Source organism: Oncorhynchus mykiss, chromosome 23 (assembly GCF_057628025.1).
Source record: "Oncorhynchus mykiss isolate SJ-2025 chromosome 23, ASM5762802v1, whole genome shotgun sequence".
NCBI lineage: Eukaryota > Metazoa > Chordata > Actinopteri > Salmoniformes > Salmonidae > Oncorhynchus > Oncorhynchus mykiss.
The window spans coordinates 2,463,035-2,486,859 of record NC_143044.1 but is presented as its reverse complement, the minus strand read 5'-3'; the positions used below and the strand labels follow the sequence as shown (position 1 = coordinate 2,486,859).

Below are 23,825 nucleotides of genomic sequence, written 5' to 3'. Positions count from 1 at the left end.
AAATACCTCCGTTAGTTTGGTGTGTTATGCCCAGGAATCCACCGGAAAGAGCGGTCACGACAACACAGACAAAAATTCCAAATTATATCCGTAATGTACACAGAAACATGTCAAAGTTTTTTTATAATCCAGCCTCAAGGTGTTTTTCAAATATCTATTCGATAATATTTCAACCGGGACAGTTGGCTTTTCACTAGGACCGGGAGTAACAATGGCCGCCTCTCTCTTTTGCGCACAAATCACTCTGAGAGCCCCCACCTGTCCACTTACGCAATGTGGTCGTTCATGCTCATTCTTCAAAATAAAAGCCTGAAACTATGTTTAAAGGCTGTTGACACCTTAGGGAAGCGATAGAAAAAGTAATCTGGTTGATATCCCCTTCAATGGGCAATAGGGATGCATAGAAACACAGGGGTTTCAAAATAAGAGTCACTTCCTGATTGGATTTTTCTCAGGCTTTTGCCTACAATATCAGTTCTGTTGTACTCACAGACAACATATTTACAGTTTTGGAAACTTTAGAGTGTTTTCTATCCTAAGCTGTCAATGATATGCATATTCTAGCATCTGGTCCTGAGAAATAGGCTGTTTACTTTGGGAACGTTATTTTTCCAAACATAAAAATAGTGCCCCCTAGGAATTAGACTCCTATATCTTTATTTACAAATTCAATTAAACACTCTGCCCATTCCTAAGAATTTATAAGATACTTATTTGCATAAAATGGACAGAGGCCAGTCTCAAAATCAATCATTAGCGTTTATTCTCGAGAGTACTGATCATGGTACAGTTTACAACAGGTTATAAACTAAAAATTACTTCATAGGTTTTAAACTGTCCCTCCTCCACTCCGATACACATGGTCCACCACCTGTTAGATAATTTACAACCAGCCCAAGGTCTCTGCTCTCCCTGTGTAGATAAGCATTCTAGCCAGTCTGACGATAACTTAATTCGTTTCTACCAAGGAACAGACAGTCTTTGTTCTAATTCTTGATTATAATTACACACATTATATTCAGTACTAAGATTATAATAAGATTCATACATCCATACAGTAACATAATAGTATTCTGTTTAGTCATAGTTCTGATTGAAATGTATACATAATTAATTCATTCATGATAAAAATCCCTTAACAAAGGTTTGGAAGCTTGACTCTCCAGAGGAGTTAGAGAAAAAAAAAGACAGACACAACTAGCAGACCCTCAAGACAGCAGGGCTGTAGAGCCCCCATTGGGCCAGTCGCCTGAGTGCTCCCTAACACAGGATTGCTCTATGGAAACTGGCCTCCCTGCTATAATGCATGCAGTCATCCATACCTCAGCCATCTGAATCAAATCAAATAAAATTGTATTTGTTACATGCGCCGAATATGAAATGCGTACTGTACTTGCTTACTTACAAGCCCAACAATGCAGTTAAGAAAAAATATGTGTTAAAGTATTTATTAAATAAAGTGAAGTAAACAATAAATAAATAACAATAAATAAACAAATAAGAAAATAGAAAAATAACAAATAATTCAAGACAACAATATAATAACAGTAACAAGGCTATATATAGGGGGTTCCAGTAAAGAGGTAATTGAGGTAATATGTACATGTAGGTAGAGGTAAAATGACTATGCATAGATAAAAAGAGTGGTAGCAGCATAAAAATGGGGGGGGGGGGGGGGCAATGCAAATAGTCTGTGTAGCAATTTGGATAGCTGTTCAGGAGTCTTATGGCTTGGGGGTTGAAGCTGTTAAGAAGCCTTTTTGACCTAGATTTTGTACTCCGATACCGCTTGCCGTGCGGTAGCAGAGAGAACAGTCCATGACTAGGGTGGCTGGAGTCTTTGGCCATTTTTAGGGCCTTCCTCGGAAACCGCCTGGTGTGGAGGTCCTGGGTGGCAGGAAGCTTGTCCCTAGTGATGTAATGGGCCGTATGTACCCTCTGTAGTGCCTTGTGATAGGAGGCTGCCATACAAGGTGGAGATGCAAACAGTCAGGATGCTCTCGATGGTGCAGCTGTAGAACTTTTTAAAGACCTGAGGACCCATGACAAATCTTTTCAGTATCACGAAGGGGAATAGGTGTTGTCGTGCCCTCTTTACAACTGTCTTGATGTTTTTGGACCATAACAGGTCATTGGTGATGTGGACACCAAGGAACTTGAAGCTCTGAACCTGCTCCACTACAGCACCCATCAATGAAAATGGGGGAGTGCTTGCCCCTCCCTTTTTCTGTAGTCCACAATCATCTCCTTTAGGGAGGAGTTCAGAGACCACACTGCCAGGTCTCTGACCTCCTCCCTATAGGCTGTCTCATTGTTGTCGGTAATCAGGCCTACCACTGTTGTGTTAACGGCAAACTTAATGATGGTGTTGGAGTCGTGCTTGACCATGCAGTCATGGGTGAACAGGGAGTACAGGAGGGGACTGAGCACTCACCCCTGAGGGGCCCTAGTGTTGAGGATCAGCGTGGAAGATCTGTTGTTACCTTAGGGTTTCTGGGATAATGGTGTTGATGTGAGCCATAAACAGCCTTTCAAAGCACTTCATGGCTACAGACGTGAGTGCTATAGGTCAGTAGTCATTTAGGAAGATTACCTTGGTGTTCTGGGCACAGGGACTATGGTGGTCTGCTTTAAACATGTTGCTATAACAGATTGGTTGAACATGTCAGTGAAGGCACTTGCCAGTTGGTCAGTGCATGCTCGGAGTACCTGTCCTGGTAATCTATCTGGCCCTGTGGCCTTGTGATTGTTGACCTGTTTAAAGGGTGCCCGAGTGGCGCGGCGATCTAAGGCACTGCATCTCAGTGCAAGAGGCTCCTGGTTCAAATACAGACTGCATCACATCCAGTTGTGATTGGGAGTCCCATAGGGTTGCGCACAATTGGCCCACCGTCAACTGGGTTTGGCTGGGGTTGGCAGTCATTGTAACCGACTTGCCTAGTTAAATAAAGATTAAATAAAAAATGTATAAAAAGGTCTTACTCACATTGGCTATGGAGAGTGTGAGAATAGAAGTAATTTAGCTTGTCTGGTAGGCTCATGTCACTGCGTAGCTCGCGGCTGTGCTTCCCTTTGTAGTCCGTAATAGTTTGCAAGCCCTGCCAACTTCCGATGAGCGTCAGAGCCAGTGTAGTAGGATTAAATCTTCCTCCTGTATTGACGCTTGCCTGTTGATGGTTCGTTGGCAGCTTTACCCATTAGCTCAGTGCGGATGTTGCCTGTAATCCATGGCTTCTGGTTGGGTATGTACGTACGGTCACTGTGGGGATTGATGCACTTATTGATGAAGCCAGTGACTGATGTGGTACACAGCTCAATGCCATCAAACGAATCACGGATTATATTCCAGTCTGTGCTAGCAAAACAGGCCTGTAGCTTAGCATCTTCGTTATCTGACCACTTCTGTACTGAGCGAGTCACTGGTACTTCCTGCTTTAGTTTTTGCTTGTAATCGGGAATCAGGAGGATATAATTATGGTCAGATTTGCCAAATGGAGGGTCAGGGAGAGCTTTGTACACATCTCTGTGTGTGGAGTAAAGGTGTTCTATAGGTTTTTTTTCTCTGGTTGCACATTTAACATGCTGGTAGAAATTATGTAAGTTTCCCTGCATTAAAGTCCCCGGCCACTAGGAGCGCAACCTCTGGATTAACATTGTCTTGTTTGCTTATGGTCTTATACAGCTCATTGAGTGTGTTCTTAGTGCCAGTATCGGTTTGTGGTGGTAAATAGACAGCTACCAAAAATATTGATGAAAACTCTCTTGGTAAATAGTTTGGTCTACAGCTTATCATGACATACTCCATCTCAGGTGAGAAATACCTTGAGACTTCATTTATATAGCTGTACACCAGCTGTTTTTGACAAATAGATACAGACCGCCACCCCTTGTCTTACCGGAGGCAGCTGTTCTATCTTGCCAATGCACAGAAAACCCAGCCAGCTGTATGTTATCCAGGTCATTGTTCAGCCACGACTCGGTGAAACATAAGGTGAAACATAAGATATTACAGTTTTTAATGTCCCGTTGGTAGGATAGACTTGATCGGAGCTCATTCAGTTTATTATCCAATGACTGCACATTGACTAATAGGACTGATGGTAGAGGCGGTCCACAATAGGAGCCCGTAAAACGGCAGCCATCTCCTCCCGTGACATTATAATACCCTTTGATGAAGAAAATACCAAAAGGAATGATAAGTTAAGGAATGGTTTGCAATGGTTAGGAATGAGACATTCTCTCTTTATTTGTCAGGAAATTCTTCATGTTTGATGTTATATGGAGTGTGGTAAGATTCACCTCGGTGGATGTTTAAAATATTTAGGGAAGCGGTCATTTCTGAGATTAAATAAGAGTAATCCAAATGTTTGTTTGGGTCTTTGATTTTTCCAATGTGATGTGGTTTGTGTCACTTGCCTGTAGATTTACAGATTGGTTGGCAGTCGTAAACGCTAACAGAGGGCAGTATATCCGTGTGTCCTCTAAGTAATTTGTTACAGTTTTCTCCAAAGACAAGACATACGCTGTGCCTCTGCCCCACTGTCAAACATACAGACATTTACTTCCCTCTTATTTACATACACACACACCCACAAACCCACTCCAAAGAGATTCGGCTGTCTTGTCATTTGAAAGCACTTTAACTAATGACTCACACTAAGAGGAAGAGTTGGACACCTGGAATGAGAAATACCACAGAACACACATACCGACCGAGAGACACACAGACACACTGTCAGACACACCCGATCTCTAGATAGTAAGACAGGGTGAAGATAAACACCAACCAGTAACATTAATCATCTGCTCAGAGTTAAGTACAAAGTGTGGTACACCCGTGCAAACACGCACACGCTCGCACACACACACACACACACACACACACGCCTCATGTAAACAGAAAAAAAACACGTGAAACGTATATATATCTCAAACAGACTGTTTAAAAAATGCTTGCTATTTTGTCATATAACTGGATGTCACGTTGGCTCATTGGCTGACCAAGCCAGTCAGCTGTTTCACTTGTCATGAATATTTTTAATGAATGGCATGTGCCCACACCACCGGTTGAACCAAACCCTCTGTGTGTTTCATCAAGTTTTATGACGACTTTCACAACTACGTCTACGAATGAGTAAAAACGTTATAGGGTATAGGCATTCAGAAAATCATTGATTACACTATTCAAACATAGAAAAGCTGCTTTTAAACAATATGGAAAACCTGGAACGTTACTTTAAAGGTCCAGCGCAGTCAAACCCTAGTGTTTTATATGTATTTCCACACTATGAGGTTGGAATAATACTGCGAAATTGTGAAAATTATGATAATGTTCTTCTAGTGTAAGACCTGTTTGAAAAGACTACCTGAAATATCAGCAAGTCATGGTGGGGTGGAGTTTTGGCCTGCCTGGTGACATCACCAGGTGCTAAATTAGTTTACAGACCAAAAAGATAGACCGCTGCGCCACTCTGGAGCCTAAGGCACTGCATCTCAGTGCTAAAGGCATCACTACAGACCCTGGTTTGATTCCAGAATGTATCACAACTGGCCGTGATTGGGAGTCCCATAGGGTGGCGCACAATTGGCCCAGCATCGCCCGGGTTGGGTTTTGCCGGGGTTACATTTTTTTAAACTCTTCCAATAACAGCTGGTTTTCCCCTGCCCAATCAAACCACTCCTAGCAAAATTATTGCTTGTGAAATTGCTCTTTGTTTCTTTTTGACCATTTTAATTGAAAACAATCACAGTAGTACTTTATTACCCATCAATTATTTAATATTGAGATAAAAACGGCTTCATTGTACCTTTAGACTGTTCAAGCTTTCAGCACTCACTTTGAGAGAGAGAGCGAGAGAGATGTTGAAATGCATTCTCTTCATAATTTAATTAATGTGTCTATGTTTTAGAGTTTAGAACCAGCTGCATTGGTTTGAGTGGCAAGTGTTAGTTTAGATTGTGTATGTTTGCTTAGACAAGACATGTTCATATATTCAGAGCAGCCAGATGTCCATGTCATGAGGACTTCCATGAAATGCCTTGAAACCGGCCACAAGGGGCAACAGTGAGCGCTATTAGCATCAAGTAGGCTTGGGTTTTCGCTAGGGCACTGTGAACAGGGGTGGTGGATTGGCATAACATAATCCCATGACTCCAGCTCCGAAGGTCATGTGTTCAATTCCAGTGGTAGAAGGAGCAACCCAGCGTGTCAAAAACACTTTGAAATGTGATGTTTGGAGAAAAGTGCAAAAACGTCTAACTCTGCAGTGAGACTATAAGAGCTTGTTGATTCAGGGCTGTTAGGTCACTTACAGACACTAGTCGTCAGACACTATATGTTAAAACACCACCATCACCCCAAAGAGACACAACAACCGCCCATGGACTCAATACAGATAATGGCTGGCCCCTATCTGACACATCACAGAAGTGTTCAGGTGTAGTTAGAAGCTCTCTAATTGCTCCTTCAACGACTGTTTCATCATTAGTCAAACATGAAAAGCAAAAAGCGGTCAAGGCACAAAGACCTCACAGACATCACAATGACTGCACACACAGCATTTTTAATGTGTCATTGCACACTATACACCTCACTCACACACTGCACCCACTCGGCTTTCACACGCATATCACAGTCCCTCTTGCTCAGCTCTTTACTTTTCTTCTCCACCAAAAACTCACAGACAGCCCACATTAAACACACTCTCTCTCCCTCTCTCGCCCAGTATCCATCTGTTTGAGATAAGTCAACATGTGTCTGTGTGATATTCCTCTTTCTGTATTCAGATCTCAGTGTAAACAGTGCTCATCGGCCTCCCTGGTTCAATTAATTTCACTGCCCACAAACCTCTACAATCATACACACTCTCTCACACACATCATACACACACATACTGTTGTCTCTACGGTACCACTGACAGTGCTGGCATTCAAGGAACTCAAACACACAACATGTGCACTCACACACATGCGCACACACACGCACGCACACACACACACACACACACACATTTGCGCTGGTGGGCTAAAGCCAAATGTCTGGAAGTGGACTTCACATCTGCATCCTGTTAAACTCACTATTAACCCCCTCCAAACACAACACTGGACACACATTCTCCCCCCAACCCAAACTGGAAAGTTCCAGCCTGAGCTAAAGACAATTGTTTAGAGATTCACTTAAATTGAGAATAGCACAGATCATTCCTTTCTAACAGGACCATATGTTCTTCCTGTGGTTACTGTTTCTCCTATATTCATTAGCACACGTGTTGTAATATAAAGTAAGTCTGTAGCTTGGTGTGTTTTTACTCAAATGTAAATTTGATGTTTTGGCTGTTAGATAGTTGGGGTGTTGCAGGCTTATGGCAAAAAATTAACACACCAGAACTTAATATAAACATGTGTTAAATGTATCCTGCCATTTCTCTGAATGCAGCATGAAGACCATATACTGTAAAAGACAGAGCAGAATGCATAGATAATTTATGAGTAATGTGCTTTCTTCTCTGTATCATACTGTATCAAATGCACAGCCCCACTAAACACTGGCAATTTCATTCCCCAAAGCCAAATATACAAAATGTGCCATTATGCCACCATAATGGCACCAACTCTGGGAGTGTGGTGCCTGGAAAACAATCTCACACTCAAGGTCAACAAAACAAATGAGATGATCGTGGACTTCAGGAAACAGCAGAGGGTGCACACCACTATCTACATCGACAGGACCGCAGTGGAGAATGTGGAAAGCTTCAAGTCCCTTGGCGTACACTTCACTGACAAACTGAAATGGACCACCCACAAAGACAGTGTGGTGAAGAAGGCGCAAACAGAGCCTCTTCAACCTCAGGAGGCTGAAGAAATTTGGCTTGTCACCTAAAACCCTCACAAATTTTACAGATGCACAATTGAAAGCATCCTGTCGGGCTGTATCACCGACTGGTACGACAACTGCACCGCCCTCAACTGCAAAGCTCTAAGGGGGAAAACTACCTGCCCTCTAGGACACCTACAGGACCCGATGTCACAGGAAGGCCAAAAAGATCAAGGAGGTCAACCACCAGAGCCACTGCTTGTTCACCCCACTATCATCCAGAAGGAGAGGTCAGTACAGGTGCATCAAAGCTGGGACAGAGAGACTGAAAAACAGCTTCTATATCAAGGCCAATAGACTGTTAAACAGCCATCACTAGCACATTAGAGGCTGCTGCCTATAGGCATAGACTAGGAATCACTGAATGGAACACTAGTCACTTTAATAATGTTTACATATCTGCCATTACTCATATCATATGTATACATAGTTTTTCTATACTATTCTACTGCATCTTAGTCCATTCCGTTTTGACATCGCTTGTCCATATGTATATAGTCTTAATTCATTCCTACTTAGGTTTGTGTGTATTGGGTATAGTGGCAGATTTAGGCATAGGCGGCATGGGCAGCCGCCCAGGGTGGCATCTTGCCGGGGGTGCCACACACAAAACATTTTAAAAATAAAAATAATAATATTCCGAATGGTGACATATGTGCAATCTATTTTCTATCGCTCATTTGCACGTCACGTCAATGATATCATGTCACCATATGGGACGGAGTGGAGTGGGCGCCCTGATTCTAGTTTGTGAGCTAAGCAGGCTACTGCCTGGGAAGGTCTCCCACAAGTACGAGATGGGGAGGGGGCGGGGGTAGGTTTACCTCAGGTCTTCCCACTGGAAGCCTGAGGTGGGGGAGCAGGGGAATCTATCAGATAGCGCACCTTTAACTTTGTACAGTACTAATGCAATTAGTAATGAAAAAAGTTGTGCAATTTAGTTTGTGTGTTTCTTGTTTGAAGTGCAATAGTGTAATAAATCAGGTTCTCTTCTTTATAAGTGTGTTATTCTTATTTGTGTGATATAGGATTTGTGCAAATTAGTTTTATTTGTGTGTTTTTGTTAGCAATAGGGTAATAATTTGATTATCTTTTTTTATTTGTATTTATATAATACAATTTGTTTCTATTTATCTTTGTTACTTCTTTTTTATATTTACAGTTGAAGTCGGAAGTTTACATACACCTTAGCCAAATACATTTAAACTCAGTTTTTCACAATTCCTGACATTTAATCCTGGTAAACATTCCCTGTTTTAGGTCAGTTAGGATCACCACTTTATTTTAAGAATGTAACATGTCAGAATAATAGTAGAGGGAATTATCTATTTCACATTTTTGGAGCAGTGGCTTCTTCCTTGCTGAGCGACCTTTCAGTTTATGTCAATATAGGACTCGTTTTACTGTGGATATAGATACTTTGTTCTGGTTTCCTCCAGCATCTTCACAAGGTCATTTTCTGTTGTTCTGGGATTGAGTTGCACTTTTCGCACCAAAGTACTTTCATCTCTAGGAGACAGAACACGTCTCCTTCCTGAGTGGTATGATGGCTGCGTGGTCCCATGGTGTTTATATTTGCGTACTATTGTTTGTATAGATGAACGTGGTACCTTCAGGCGTTTGGAAATTGCTCCCAAGGATGAAGCAGACTTGTGGAGGTCTACAATTTTGGCTTATTTCTTTTGATTTTCCCATGATGTCAAGCAAATAGGCACTGAGTTTGAAGGTAGGCCTTGAAATACATCCACAGGTACACCTCCAATTGACTCAAATTATGTCAATTAGCCTATCAGAAGCTTCTAAAGCCATGACATCATTTTCTGGAATTTTCCAAGCTGTTGAAAGGCACAGTCAATTTAGTGTATGTAAACTTCTGACCCACTGGAATTGTGGTACAGTGAATTATAAGTGAAATAATCTGTCTGTAAACAATTGTTGGAAAGATTACTTGTGTCATACACATAGTAGATGTCCTAACTGACTTGCCAAAACTATAGATTGTTAACAAGACATTTGTGGAGCGTTTTAAATGACTCCAACCTAAGTGTATGTAAACTTCCGAATTCAACTGTGAGTCTTATTTTTGTTTATATTTTTATATACTTCCAGTTATATTCCCCATGCACTGTCAGAGCTAGAAGCACAAGCTTTTCGCTACATCCACAATAACATCTGCTAATCACGTGTATGTGACCAATAACATTTTATTTGAGGTAAAGCATGGGAAGTTTGCAAAGATTTTCGTAACACTTTGATTCAGGTCCAGAGATTTCTGATAGAGGAAACTCGCCTTGCCAGGGAGTCATAAATTAAATCCACACACACACACTTCCATCTTCTGAGAATGTGTGTGTATGAGTCCGCGTGCGTGTGTGCGTTCGCGCGTGTGTGGGGGAGGGGTAATTTGTTCATCCTCAGACACTCCCACTTTCCCTTTCCTCCTCTGCAGCGTGCATAACTTCAACACTCCGACCCACACTTTCACAGTGCGATCTGGACTCTACATTGGACAGATTATCCGACCGGTATCGTTAATCATGGATTTGAAATACTTGGCGGTTATGGCTGTGCTCGCTGTGGCGACATACGCTCCTTTCTCACAAGGTAGGTTACGGTGGATGAGTTTAGCTATTATTTGTTATTCGTTATTAACATAAAGCATTCATGTAATTGTCTGGATATGTTTTATGCCCCCGTGGGGTGGTTCGGTGTGTGCCCGAGGCGCTGCATGTTAAAAGGTTGTTCTAGTGCGATGCACCTGATCATTTTTGTCATTCTACTGTTTATGCCACTATCAGATATACATTAGCCACTCGTAATTAAAATAATTTAGGCTGTTTTATTTGTATTGGCCCTAGCCTAAACAATTGTCTGATCGTGGTGCAATTAAATATAGTGTAAACTATTTTATAGAATTTATTACTTCTGTTTTGAATAATTGAAAGAGTGGGATCACCAACAACCAACCTGCTTTATTTGATTATTGAAAGTCTAGTTCCTATGTTCACTTTGCTATAGCCTATGCACATAATTGTATTTTCAACTAAACCCTTCGATGAATGGCACTTTGAATTTCCCCTCGGAATATCATATATTTCCAGCTATATTCCCCATGAGCAGCAATAACAAGTGGCATAGCGCATGTATAGCCTACACGTCGTGCGTAAAGCAACCCCACCCGGGCACTAGAACTCTAGTAGTGTGTGCATATAGGCTGTCTGTAGCGCAGCAGACCTCAGTCGGATTGCTGATTAATATGTGTATTTGTCCTCCCTTTTGTTACCATTTAATTACCCTCAAATTAGCCTCCAACACAAAGCCAGTGCGATAGCGGTGCTGGCGACATCACTCAGCCAGGTAGATGGCTCTCTACTGCGGCTTCTTTCTCTTGGTAATGCGGCTGGTTCAGGTGTCGCGTCATTACAATGACCTCAGGGTACTTCTTTTGTGGAAGGAGAGGGTTAATCCAGGTTGTTATCACCTCACTTGATGACCGTTAAGCACCGGGGCTATAGTGAGAATTTGTCGATGAAGAGGGTTGAAACTGAAACTTGAAACGTTTTTAAATTGTGCAATAGCAGAACTACATAAAACATGATTTAATTGCGTTTGGCTATCTTTCCCTGGAGCTGCTCTATAAAATTCGTTGCGTCTCTTTTAATAAAGATAATCTATTAAACAGGCTGCAAATAACCCGAGATTGTATCTGGACAGGCAACGTGATCTCACCGATTTCGAGTAAAATCATGCAAGAACTATTGCAATATATTGTGCATTTTTGTGAGATCTCATTCATGGCAAAGATACAAATGAAACGAGAAGACACATGCGCCTCGAACAACCAACATGCACGAAATGCTGCAATAGGCCTACGTTTTGCACAATTTCACGGAAAATATGTGTGAGATTTAGGGACAGGATATAGCCTACTAACCCCTTTTCAAAAAATGTCTGATGGCTGTTATTTGCCAGGGTTGCGAAAGGTGATCACCCATAAAATATTTTTTTTATTAATGGTTTATACAAATGTCAATTCAATAGAGAATTGCATCAGAAAAACAATGGTCCAAACCCCATGTCTCTACCATATACACTGAGAATACAACACATTAACAACACCTGCTCTTTCCATGATACAGACTGACCAGGTGAATCCACTTCAATCAGTGTAGATGCATTTTTTAAGTCTTGAGACAATTGAGATATGGATTGAGTTTATGTACCATTCAGAGGGTAAATGGGGAAGACAAAATATTTAAGTGCCTTTGAAAGGGGTAATTATTTCTGTATTTCTTCCTCCAATATGATAACGAGGGGGTGTCAAGCAAATGTATGTGGATGGAATCTAACACACCGTTGGTTGATCAATGCCACGGCACGTTACTGGATTTGCCTTTGCCTGGGCTGCGTTCAGTATTACAGAATGGTGTTCAAAGTTTAAAGGCCATGTTTCACATTAGCACCCCCTCTCCATCCCCCCAAACAATAATGTGTAGCGTATAGCTATGTCTTAATATGATATATTTTGGGGGGGATAGCAGATAAAATCTATATGTTGCTGTGCTGCACGTGCACAATAAAAACACACAAAAACAACAAATGGAACATTGTCCTTGCTTGATGTAGAAACAGATCAACAGTTTTGGAACACTGAGCCATTGACTGCCTGCCTGCACTAGGTGGCTGTGTTACGAGTGGGCTGCTTTTGACAATAAGGCACCGGACTACAGCCATATCGTTTTAAACATAGAAGAAGATCAAGAGATGGGAGTGGTGGCCTACTCGTGTGGAGGCAAAAATAGATGGCGGAAGCGGACAATGAAGTGGATTCTGAATCCAATGGCGGTAGAATCAAGGAGAATTGGAATATTGTCCAAAAGAATGGATGACGGAGCAAATTAGTGTACAGTGATGAGAATGTCCCTTTGTATCTAGAGGGAGTTAGGGTTTGTTAATGAGGAGAAGCTGAGCAGATTACCAATCTTGAAGAAACCGTTTGAGATATCCAAACTGGTGGAGAGAGTGCTGGGTGAGAGTCAAGGGTTTCAGGATCAGGCTTGTTTAGATTTTTGGTGCTTCTGCTGATCAGAAGGAACGTACGTTGCGTCTCGCCCAATTTGATAAGTGTCATGTGTCTCTTCGGAACAAAGCACCCCTTATATCTGGCGTTTCGAGGGAAGTTGATTTTGAAGAGATGAAAAATATTCCTGGAGTGATTGATGCACGCTGGATGAATCGTGTGGTGAATGGTGAAAAAGTGAAGAGTAGTAGTCTTATCTGTTCTTTAGTTTTTTGATATGGAGTCTCCCCCTACTCAAGTGCAGTTGGATTATATAAAATACAGAGTCAGAACATTTATACCAAGACCAATGCAGTGTGATCATTGTAAAGTGTTTGCAGAAGCGAGAAGCCGATATGTCCTACTTGTGGAAAAGATAATATCATGTGTTTTAAAAGTGAGGAAAATGTTGCAATTGTGGTGGGAACCATGAAGCTATATCTTTCAATTGCCCGACAAGGGTAAAAGAGAATTAGGTGGCCAAAGTCAGGGCTGTCCAGAGCATTTCACATGCAGCAGCTTTTGAAAGGGTTGAGGATTTGAATGGCTCCTGAAGAGTCCATGGTGGTGGATAGGCCTTCACTGCAGGCTGCAGGGGCTGCCTTTCACCCGCAGTACCCTGACATTTTAAAGGTTAAGACGGTGGGCTTTGTGTCCTTTATAGCTATGGTGATTAATGGCACTATCAAGCTAGAGAAGGTCCAGGAAGATAGACATCATTGTGGATGCGGCAGAGCGGTTCCTGGGACTGAAAGATTTATCGGCGGAGGAGTTACATGGAATATTGTCAGTAAAGCCTGAGAAGGGAGATATGGAGATTTGAAAGAAGGAAGAAGTGAGAGTTTTGTTTTGGTTTTGCCAATGTACTCTTTTTATTTAGTTGGATTAAATTAGTTTCCCTATCACATATGGATTTTCTTTTACCTTGTTTTGGTTTTTCAACCTCTCCCGTTGGTGTCAGCAATACACCTTTTTGGGTTGTAGTCCGCCATAAAACCCACAGAAGAAGAGGAAGAAATGGGAGTATGCAAGAAGTAGTCGACCGGGATGTGCTAAAGGAATGTCCAGCTGGCCAGAAAAGCATGGTAAGCTAACGTTACTGAGTGATTATCAAGCTAGCTAGCTTGGTTACAACAGATAAAGTCGAGGTGGCTAGCTAGCTTAGTTTTACAGCCAGACTCTCAGTTTTACAGTTAGCTAGATAAGGAACTAAACTGCAAGAGTCATAAATCATTATTATCTAGCTAGCTACGGTAGATAAATATGTCAAATGTAAAGCAAGCAGAATTGTGGCATGTGTAAGAGGCAATGCATGTTTGCTAGCTCACAGTAGCTAGATAACCATGTTAAGTATCCACTCTATTACTAAATAAGTTATAATTTAGTTAGCTAGCTACATTTGATAATTCTTGACATCATCCATCTTTGAAGCAGTTTGGCTGCAAAATTCAGTGCCAACAATGACCAACATCTAAGCTAGCAGCTAGCTAACTACAGTCAAATAAGGAGGAGCATGTTGTCATGATGGAATAAGTCACCTATGTGAAGCTAGCCACAATAAGGATTAGCCACAATAGTGACATTTGCTGTTCGCCTTAGCAATTGTTAGTGAGAAGAGGCGCGGTGCCATAATATAAATAATATCTTAGCTAACGTAAACTCACCCCATTCCATACAAATGTGCGCAACCACAACATTCAAACGAGGCTACAAAGAAAACTAATGGGACTGTAGCGACTGTGTTGACTTCAAAATCGGGGGTGTGAACTAGGTTTCTATTCAAGCTTTGATCGACATGGTAATGGCTCTATAGTATTGGAGAAAAGTTTAAAAAACTGACCCTCCGTTACATCGTGACGTGTGATGTCGTAACGTATAGCACGCAAAAAGCAACTATTTCTGTCTTACAATCTCTCTCCACCAGGTATAGCACTTCTCTCATCGTTTAAAAACAAGAAATGGACATTGACAGGGGGTAAGGGGGGATACCTAGTAATTATTTTGCGTCATCATTGCATGCGATCATCATTCTCAAAGCCACCGTTTACTTCTACTTTAGCACCGCCCTAAAAACCCGATTCATATTCAACACAAACCTTCAAATAGGTATGTAATGACACATTATATAAACTCTTTATAGTGTTTTATTTACATTTTAGAGGCAATAAGGTGATAAGTTGGACAGATCGAGTGAAAAAAAAAATAAAAAATTCGCTTCCCCACCCGCCATTTTTAAAAAGACCCGACGTGGCTCATTGTCTTCTTGAATTATGCAGAAACGGGCAGCATGGGGGTCATGTAATTGATTCTGTTGGAAAGGGAAGAAATTGTGCTTTACAATGGTATTTGACATTACAGTTGATCTGGAAGTATTACGTTTTTGGGGCGCTAAAATAAGGTAAATTGTACAGACCAAGGCGATGTACAAAAGTGAGTGAGTTTGCGTTAGCTATAAATTCACATGTATGCCATGTAATTTGTCATAGCTGTTATCACAAATGGCATGTATACTTTTAATCAGATCTAATGTTGTCATTTAGAGACATGAATGTCAAGTAGGCAAACTGATGAATGAATCCTAAATACAGATAACATTTTATTTTGTTAATCATGGCAGGGTTGTCAACTGATTTATTGGAGCCTGGTGGAGATAGATGCAAACCTACCAGCAGGACATTCCTCTGCATCCAGGTTGAGGCTTGCTACCAGCAGGAACATGGAGCACTCTGTGTCAGTGAGTCATGATATTGTTTTCCTTTATATTGCATTAAACTAGGGAGGAGGCCCTGGGCCAGTGGGAGGTCAGGGTTGAGCGCTGTCTCTCTTTCTAGCACTCACCTTTCTAGCACTCACCCTTATCCATCTCTCTCCAGGTGCTACAGAGACAGAATGGTCCAAGGACTTTCAAAGCCTTCTGACCAACTAACTGCGATCTCTCCAGAGTACAGAGAAGTAGTCTACACTCATATTAGTATACTCGATGCACTATGTAAACCTACTTCACTATGGTAGTTCTGCCTGTGTGATAACATAGCATATTATCAAGGGCCACTGGTTGGATTGGATTTACTGTACTCACGCCAAAACTCTTGCTCTCCCCTCTCTGTAAAAAGCTCCCAAACATTTGTCAAAACTAACATGTGTCCATCCCCCTATCCCCAGATGAGTCTGCTAGGCAATGGAACTTTAGAGCAGCACATCAAAAGACCTGCCACCCTGTTGTCAGCTATCTACAATATCAAGGCTTTCAAAGGATACATTTTGGGGATGAGTTTTGTATAAACTCATTTTATTGTTGTTAGATTACAATACTACTTTTCATAGCATGTTTGTAATGTTGGGTCTTCACACTACCTTTGACTAACTTCTGTTGTAACTTAAACACAAAGACACTTGGAGCTTGTGATTCAAAAAGTCTAAAGTAAATGCAACGCAAGTCCAGGGTGAATACATTTTTATTCATGTACAGTGCATTCGGAAGGTAATCAGACCCCTTGACTTTTTCCACATTTTGTTACGTTACAGCCTTATTCTAAAATTGATTACATTTTTTTAAATCATCAAAACAACACCCCATAATGACAAAGCAAATTTCTAACAAACTTAAATATCACGTTTACATAAGCATTCAGACCCTTTACTCAGTACTGTGTTTTTGGCAGTGATTACCGTCTTGTCTTCTTGGGTATGACACAACGACCTTGGTAAACCTGTATTTGGGGACTTTCTCCCATTCTTCTCTGCAGATTCTTTCAAGCTCTGTCAGGTTGGATGGTGACTGTCGCTGCACAGCTATTTTCAGGAATCTCCAGATATGTTCAATCAGGTTCAAGTCTGGGCCTCTCAAGGGCATACAGAAACTCCCGAAGCCACTTCTGTGTTGTCTTGGCTGTGTGTTTACGGTCCTTGTCCTGTTGGAAGGTAAAACCTTCACCCCAGTCTGAGGTCCTGAACGCTCTGGGGCAGGTTTTCATCAAGGATCTCTCTGTACTTTGCGCCGTTCATCTTTCCCTCGATCCTGACTAGTCTCCCAGTTCCTGCTGCTGAAAAAAATACCCGCAGCATGATGCTGCCACCACCATGCTTCACTGTAAGGATGGTGCAAGGTTTCATCCAGACATGACGCTTGGCATTCAGGCCAAAGCATTCAATATTAGTTTCATCAGACCAGAGAATCTTGTTTCTCAGTCCTTTAGGTGCCTTTTGGCAAACTCCAAGTGGACAGTCGTGCCTTTTACTGAGGAGTGGCTTACGTCTGGCCGCTCTACCATAAACGCCTGATTGGTGGAGTGCTGCAGGTGGAGTGCTGGTTGTCCTTCTGGAAGGTTCTTCCATCTCCACAGAGGAATTTCCCTGGCCAAGACCCTTTCCCTCGGTTGCACAGTTTGGCCAGCTTTAGGAAGAGTATTGGTGGTTCCAAACTTCTTCCATTTAAATATGATGGAGGCCACTGTGTTCTGGGGGACCTTCAATTCTACAGACGTTTTTTGGTACCCTTCCCCAGATCTATACTTCGATACAATCCTGTCTTCGAGCTCTGACAATTCCTTTGACCACATGGCTTTGTTTTTGCTATGACATGCACTGTCAACTGTTGGACATGTGTGTGCCTTTCCAAATCATGTCCAATCAATTGAATTTACCACAGGTGGACTCCAATCAAGATGTAGAAACATCTCAAGGTTGATCAATGGAAACAGGATGCACCTGAGCTCAATTTCGAGTCTCATAGCAAAGGGTTCGAATATCTATGTATATAAGGTATTTTGTTTTTTATTTTTTAATACATTTGCAAAAATTTCTAAAAACCTGTTTTCATTTTGCCATTATTTGGTACTGTGTTGATTGATAAGGGACAAAAATATCTAATCAATTTTAGAATAAGACTATCGTAACAAAAGGTGAATAAATTCAAGCAGTCTGAATACTTTCGAAATTCACTGTATATCAGATACATCACACAGGTGTGTCAACTAAAATATATATACCAGATTGAAGAATGGGGAAGGTAGACAAAGTGAATAGAAGTCAGTGATTGTGTCCGTATGAATTTGAGTGGCTACATATAATAAACTCAGCAAAAAAGAAAACGTCCTCTCGCTGTCAATTGCGTTTATTTTCAGAAAACTTAACATGTGTAAATATTTGTATGAACATAAGAGTCAACAACTGAGAGAAACTGAACAAGTACCACAGACATGTGATGAACAGAAATGGAGTGTGTCCCTGAACAAAGGGGGATCAAAATCAAAAGTAAGTCAGAATCTGGTGTGGCCTCCAGCTGAATTAAGTACTGCAGTGCATCTCCTCCTCATGCACTGCACCAGATTTGCCAGTTCTTGCTGTGAGATGTTACCCCACTCTTCTACCAAGGCACCTGCAAGTTCCAGACATTTCTGGGGGGAATGGCCCTAGCCCCCACCCTCCGATCCAACAGGTCCCAGACGTGCTCAATGGGATTGAGATCCAGGCTCTTTGTTGGCCAAGGCAGAACACTGAAATTCCTGTCTTGCAGGAAGTCACGCACAGAATGAGCAGTATGGCTGGTGGCATTGTCATGCTGGAGGGTCATGTCAGGATGAGCCTGCAGGAAGGGTACCACATGAGGGAGTGGGATGTCTTCCCTGTAACACACAGTGTTGAGATTGCCTGCAATGACAACAAGCTCAGTCCGATGATGCTGTGACACACCACCCCAGACCATGACGGATCCGCCACCTCCAATCCCGCTCCAGAGTACAGGCCTCAGTGTAACGTTCATTCCTTCAACGATAAACACGAATCCAACCATCACCCCCGATGAGACAAAACCGCGACTCGTCAGTGAAGAGCACTTTTTGCCAGTCCTGTCTGGTCCAGCGACAGTGGGTTTGTGCCCATAGGCGATGTTGTTGCCGGTGATGTCTGGTGAGGACCTGCCTTACAACAGGCCTACAAGCCCTCAGTCCAGCCTCTCTGTCTGAGCACTGATGGAGGGATTGTGCGTTCCTGATGTAACTCGGGCAGTTGTTGTTGCCAACCTGTACCTGTCCTGCAGATGTGATGTTTGGATGTACCAATCCTGTGCAGGTGTTGTTACACGTGGTCTGCCACTGCGAGGACGATCAGCTGTCCGTCCTGTCTCCCTGTCTGCGCTGTCTTAGGCTTCTCACAGTACAGACATTACAATTTATTGCCCTGGCCACATCTGCAGTCCTCATGCCTCCTTGCAACATGCCTAAGGCACATTCACGCAGATGAGCAGGGACCCTGGGCAACTTTCTTTGTGTTTTTCAGAGTCAGTAGAAAGGCCTCTTTAGTGTCCTACGTTTTCATAACTGTGACCTTAATTGCCTACCATCTGTGAGCTGTTAGTGTCTTAAGGACCGTTCCACAGGTGCATGTTCATTAATTGTTTATTGAACAAGCATGGGAAACAGTGTTTAAACCCTTTTACAATGAAGATCTGTGAAGTTATTTGGATTTTTACAAATTATCTTTGAAAGACAGGTTCCTGAAAAAGGGATATTTCTTTTTTTGCTGAGTTTCATGTTGACAGAATGGCAGCGAGACAGAGAGACTGATGCTGTACATCCCAGTAAGGCCCTTAGGCCACAGGCAGGCAGCTTGTAGATTTGTCACCTTCCAGGCCCACGTCACAGCATGTAGTGATAGGGAGATGACAATAAGTGTATTATATACCTTTCAACACAAAAGTCATTTTAGAATTTACTGCACATGTTGCTGAACATTTCAACACTTTTGTTAGTGTAATTTGCTTGGTTTCCATCCAATTGGTGACACATTTTCATCCAAATATTCTAAAATCTGCATAAAAACAATATGTGCATTTTCCCACCAGAGATGTGTTTCCATCAAATTGACTTGTTGCAGATAAATGGCTGTGCATGATGATGTAGTGCACATAAAAATACATTGTGTTTAAATTCCCATATGCCGAAAAAAAAACACTAGTTAAATGAGTTTCCATCACATTTTCAACTCTACTGATAGTTTTCTCACAAAAAATGTTGCGTTACATAATGAGTGTGACCACTCTGGAATTGGCATGTGCTCTCTAGCCAACAACGCATTCTCACTAGTCATTATTCACGATGCAGTCAGGATTATCCACAATTATGGTAGCATCTACATTAGAAACATATTATATTCTTATTTACAATAAAATTGACTCATGACAATACATTATTTACCATTAATTTATATTACGCACAAAATAATCTGAAACACAACCGACACAAACAGCAAATGCACTCAACAAAGTCCTGCAATAAGAGTTATGAACTTAATATTTTGTAATCTTAACCGTTGTGTTCTGTGTGCGTAATTGAGTTGGCTGATACCCCATTTCATGGACCCAAGATCCATAGGTAAGGCTGTACATTTATATTGCAATGTCCAATACGCACAAAAGACTGACAGGTGAGGTGATTTCCCATAGTCAAAGTCCCGCAATATGAGCTACAACATAATATTTGTAAACTCTTCACAGTTGTGTTCTCTGGGTGTCACTGAGTAGGCTGATAACCCTTTTCATGGATCCATAGGTAAATAGGCTGAATAGTGAGGTGATTTCCCACAGTTAAAGTCCTAAAATAAGCACTACGATGCTAATATTTGTGTAAACTCTTCACAGTTGTGAATATTTAATGGATCCAAGATCTATTGGCAAGGTTGTACAATGCATGCAATTCACCACCACTATCTAGTCCAAATGTAGCATGATTCCACAATTTGTATCAGTGTCAATGAGGGATTTTTATTTTGAAGGCGAACCACAAATTATACTATCGTGGCTATTCGTTATTGTGGCTAGCTTCACATAGCGGGTGCAAAAGCGATCGAAGTAACGTGCCATTACATTGTTCAACCAATGGTGAGTTAGATACCACCCACAGACGTTTGATTGACACCCCCTCATTATCATATTGGAGCAAATAAGATTAAATTAATTAAAGTTTGAATAATTAGATATTGCAAAGAAGCATTGTTTTAGTTATCTATTTATGTGTGCATTTCTTCATTTAATTCTAATTAAGGCAGGTTTGGTCCTCCGTGAAAAAAGGGAAATCACCTGGCCATGATGGCCTGTCAGTTGAATTCTATAGACAGTTTTGGGAATTACTATAAGACTCGATTTTCAATATGATTCTAAACTAGCATTGGTCACGTAAGGGATAATCAACAAGGGGCTATGCGTTCTATGGAAAATAATGAACGACGTGGAGGTTGTGTTCCACGACTCACTAGCGGAGTGGAACTGACCTTCCACGGAGTTGCATTATTTTCCAGAGAACGCATAGAGCCCCGAGTTGATTCTCTTTTATACAATGGTTATAATTGAAAACATTTGCCACTAGAAATGTGTTCATTTGCTGGTAGAAATGTGTTGAACATCCACTGAAGTAGCTAGCAAGTTTAGTAGATTGCTACAGTAGTTGCCATGGTAACCAAACAGACATGCTAGTTTAGCCCGTTCAAATTCATGAAAGACATACCCTCAACCACTTAACCTTGCCTTATGCCATTGGGGGAATCCCCGCGGCCATATTTGTCGTTGGTCCAAATGATTAGCCAAGCAAGAGAAGTTTGCAACGTAAGCCCCCCAGCCCTCGTTTTTAATGGAGTATACAATTATGTTCACTTCAGACCTGAAATGCCCCATAGTTCAATTCGGGATGATAGTACATCCGCTAAGAAAAGTCAGTCAAAACTTAAAACCAACATTAATATGGAGAAGTCAACATACAAGTGTATATAATTTTTTTTAAGTAAGTTTAGAATTGTGCTACTCATGCACATGATGGCTCAAACCCTTCATTAAAGTAATGCTGTTTTTGTTCGGTTAACTTTTGTAAATTGTAAAAATAAAACATTTTCCTTCTTCAGAAGTTCCAGTTAGGCAGGCTAATGTTAGTTAGCTAACTAATTTGCTAGCTATCATACAGTAGGCATATATTAATAATTATATAGTTAATTTAATTTGACATCATAATTGACTGTATCGCAAATAAAGAACCCACATGCTACCAGTGGCTGAAAACACAATTGTTGCAGGATGAACGTGTGACAAATTTCCTGCCAAGGGCGGTCCATTTAAAATTAATTCCTTCCTTTCTCATCCCCTTGCCCTGTAAGTGTAAATTCATCAGACGTCATATATCATCATGGTAATAGTGTAACGACCCTGTGTTTATAAGCGCGGAAGTCGTCCCTGCCGCACGAGCATGCTTTTGCGGCACAGTCGATAGCGCGCCGGACCTCGGGCTCGAAGGTCGAGGGTTCGAGACTTGCTCCCTGCTGTTTCATTACAATATCATAATTTGTCAATTCCTTTAATGAAAACCTTTACAGCTCTCAATTTCAGGAAGATGGTTGTGAAAGCTACATTTGCCACATTCTGAATTATGTCCCTGTAATTGAGGATGATTTCCACTCAGTTTGCGATTCACCTGTGTCAATTGAAGAAATTAGAGAGCCTCTGAATTCAATGAAAAAAGGGAAATCACCCGGCCATGATGGCCTGTCAGTTGAATTCTATAGACAGTTTTGGGAATTACTATAAGACTCGATTTTCAATATGATTCAAGATTGCATTAAAAATGGGGAAATGGTCTCCACTATGAAACAGGACCTTATTTCATTGATTCCGAAGCCCGATAAAGACCCTTCTCTCATTGACAATTGGAGACTAATTACTTTATTAAATGTTGATTACAAATTGATTGCTCTGGTTTATGCCAAAATATTAAAGAAAGGAATAGATACCATTATAAATGAGACAAACCATGTAAGAATTAACTACAGCCATTGCTACCATGCTGATGTACTGTTCATTACAGGGAAATAATGCACGCTCTAGAATACACTTCAAGCCAATCAGGAATTAGTATTCAACAATGCCATGGAAAGCAAATTAACGTTCTTATTTCATCAACAACTGTCAAGTACATGTCTATTATGGTTATAATATTGTAGAGAACAATCTAATGATTAATTCAATGTGATTTATAATGACATAGGGCAAAAGAAAACAATGTTTTGACATTACTTTCATAATATCCCTTATTGAATTACCCCGTTTTTCTCTACATTCTAGAGCAGTGAACGCCCTAAACACTGAGCTTAATGTGGTATGAAATTGAATTAGGACTAGACCTACTCTCATTAAATTACCTTTTAACTTCAGAAATGTTCAACAAATAATGGGCTATTTAAGCCTATTTATCACAAAATGTTTATTTGTTGTTTAGTAAATTACCGACTTTGTATTTCTAATCACAAATCTAAATGTCCTTGTCTTGAAAATGGTATGATTAACCACAGAACAGTAGCCTACTGTCGGTCTGATATTGGGACATTCTGTTAAATGATTTCAAACATCCACCGCCTCACCAAGTTAAAGAAAATACAAAGCTTACCAAACAACATGATTTACTAAACAAACACACTAATATACACAATATACATGTGTGAGAGAGAAAGTAAGAAAGTGAGGGGTTTAGTAGTATAATATTAATATTCTCCATGTTCAACTTGACAGTGGGGGTACTCATGTTGCCTTGCTCATCTCTGACAGTATTATTTGACTAGGCCTTGGGTTCTCTCCTGTTGTCTGAGACAATGAGTGGTTGTATTCATATTCTCCACGTATCTCTTACTGTAGATGTTTCTCATTGACTTAAGCAGTTGCTTAGGGCCCCCAGCTGCTAGGGACCCCCTGACAAATATATATATATTTGTACAGTACCAGTCAAAAGTTTGGACACACCTGCTCATTCCAGGGTTTTTCTTTATTTTTACTATGTTCTACATTGTAGAATAATATTTAAGACATCAAAACTATGAAATAACACATGCAAAGGAGATTTTGGATACCCAAAAGTGAGTTCA

At 41.1% G+C, this 23,825-nt stretch overlaps 1 protein-coding gene and 1 long non-coding RNA gene across 2 annotated transcripts in view; both read left to right on the top strand.

The window, feature by feature from the left end:
• The first annotated feature begins 10,304 nt into the window (after nt 1–10,304).
• Nucleotides 10,305–23,825, top strand: part of LOC110502234 (stromal cell-derived factor 1) — a 35,521-nt gene continuing 22,000 nt past the window's right edge. Inside the window, exon 1 of the mRNA XM_021580108.3 lies at nt 10,305–10,477. Within this exon, the coding sequence (XP_021435783.1) occupies nt 10,411–10,477 (67 nt within the window). The 5' untranslated portion in view covers nt 10,305–10,410. The remainder of the gene's footprint in view (nt 10,478–23,825) is intronic.
• LOC149972463 (uncharacterized) lies at nt 13,891–18,022 on the top strand. The gene is made up of 2 exons (XR_016490885.1): nt 13,891–14,017; nt 15,550–18,022. It is a non-coding gene; the product is annotated as an uncharacterized LOC149972463 (long non-coding RNA).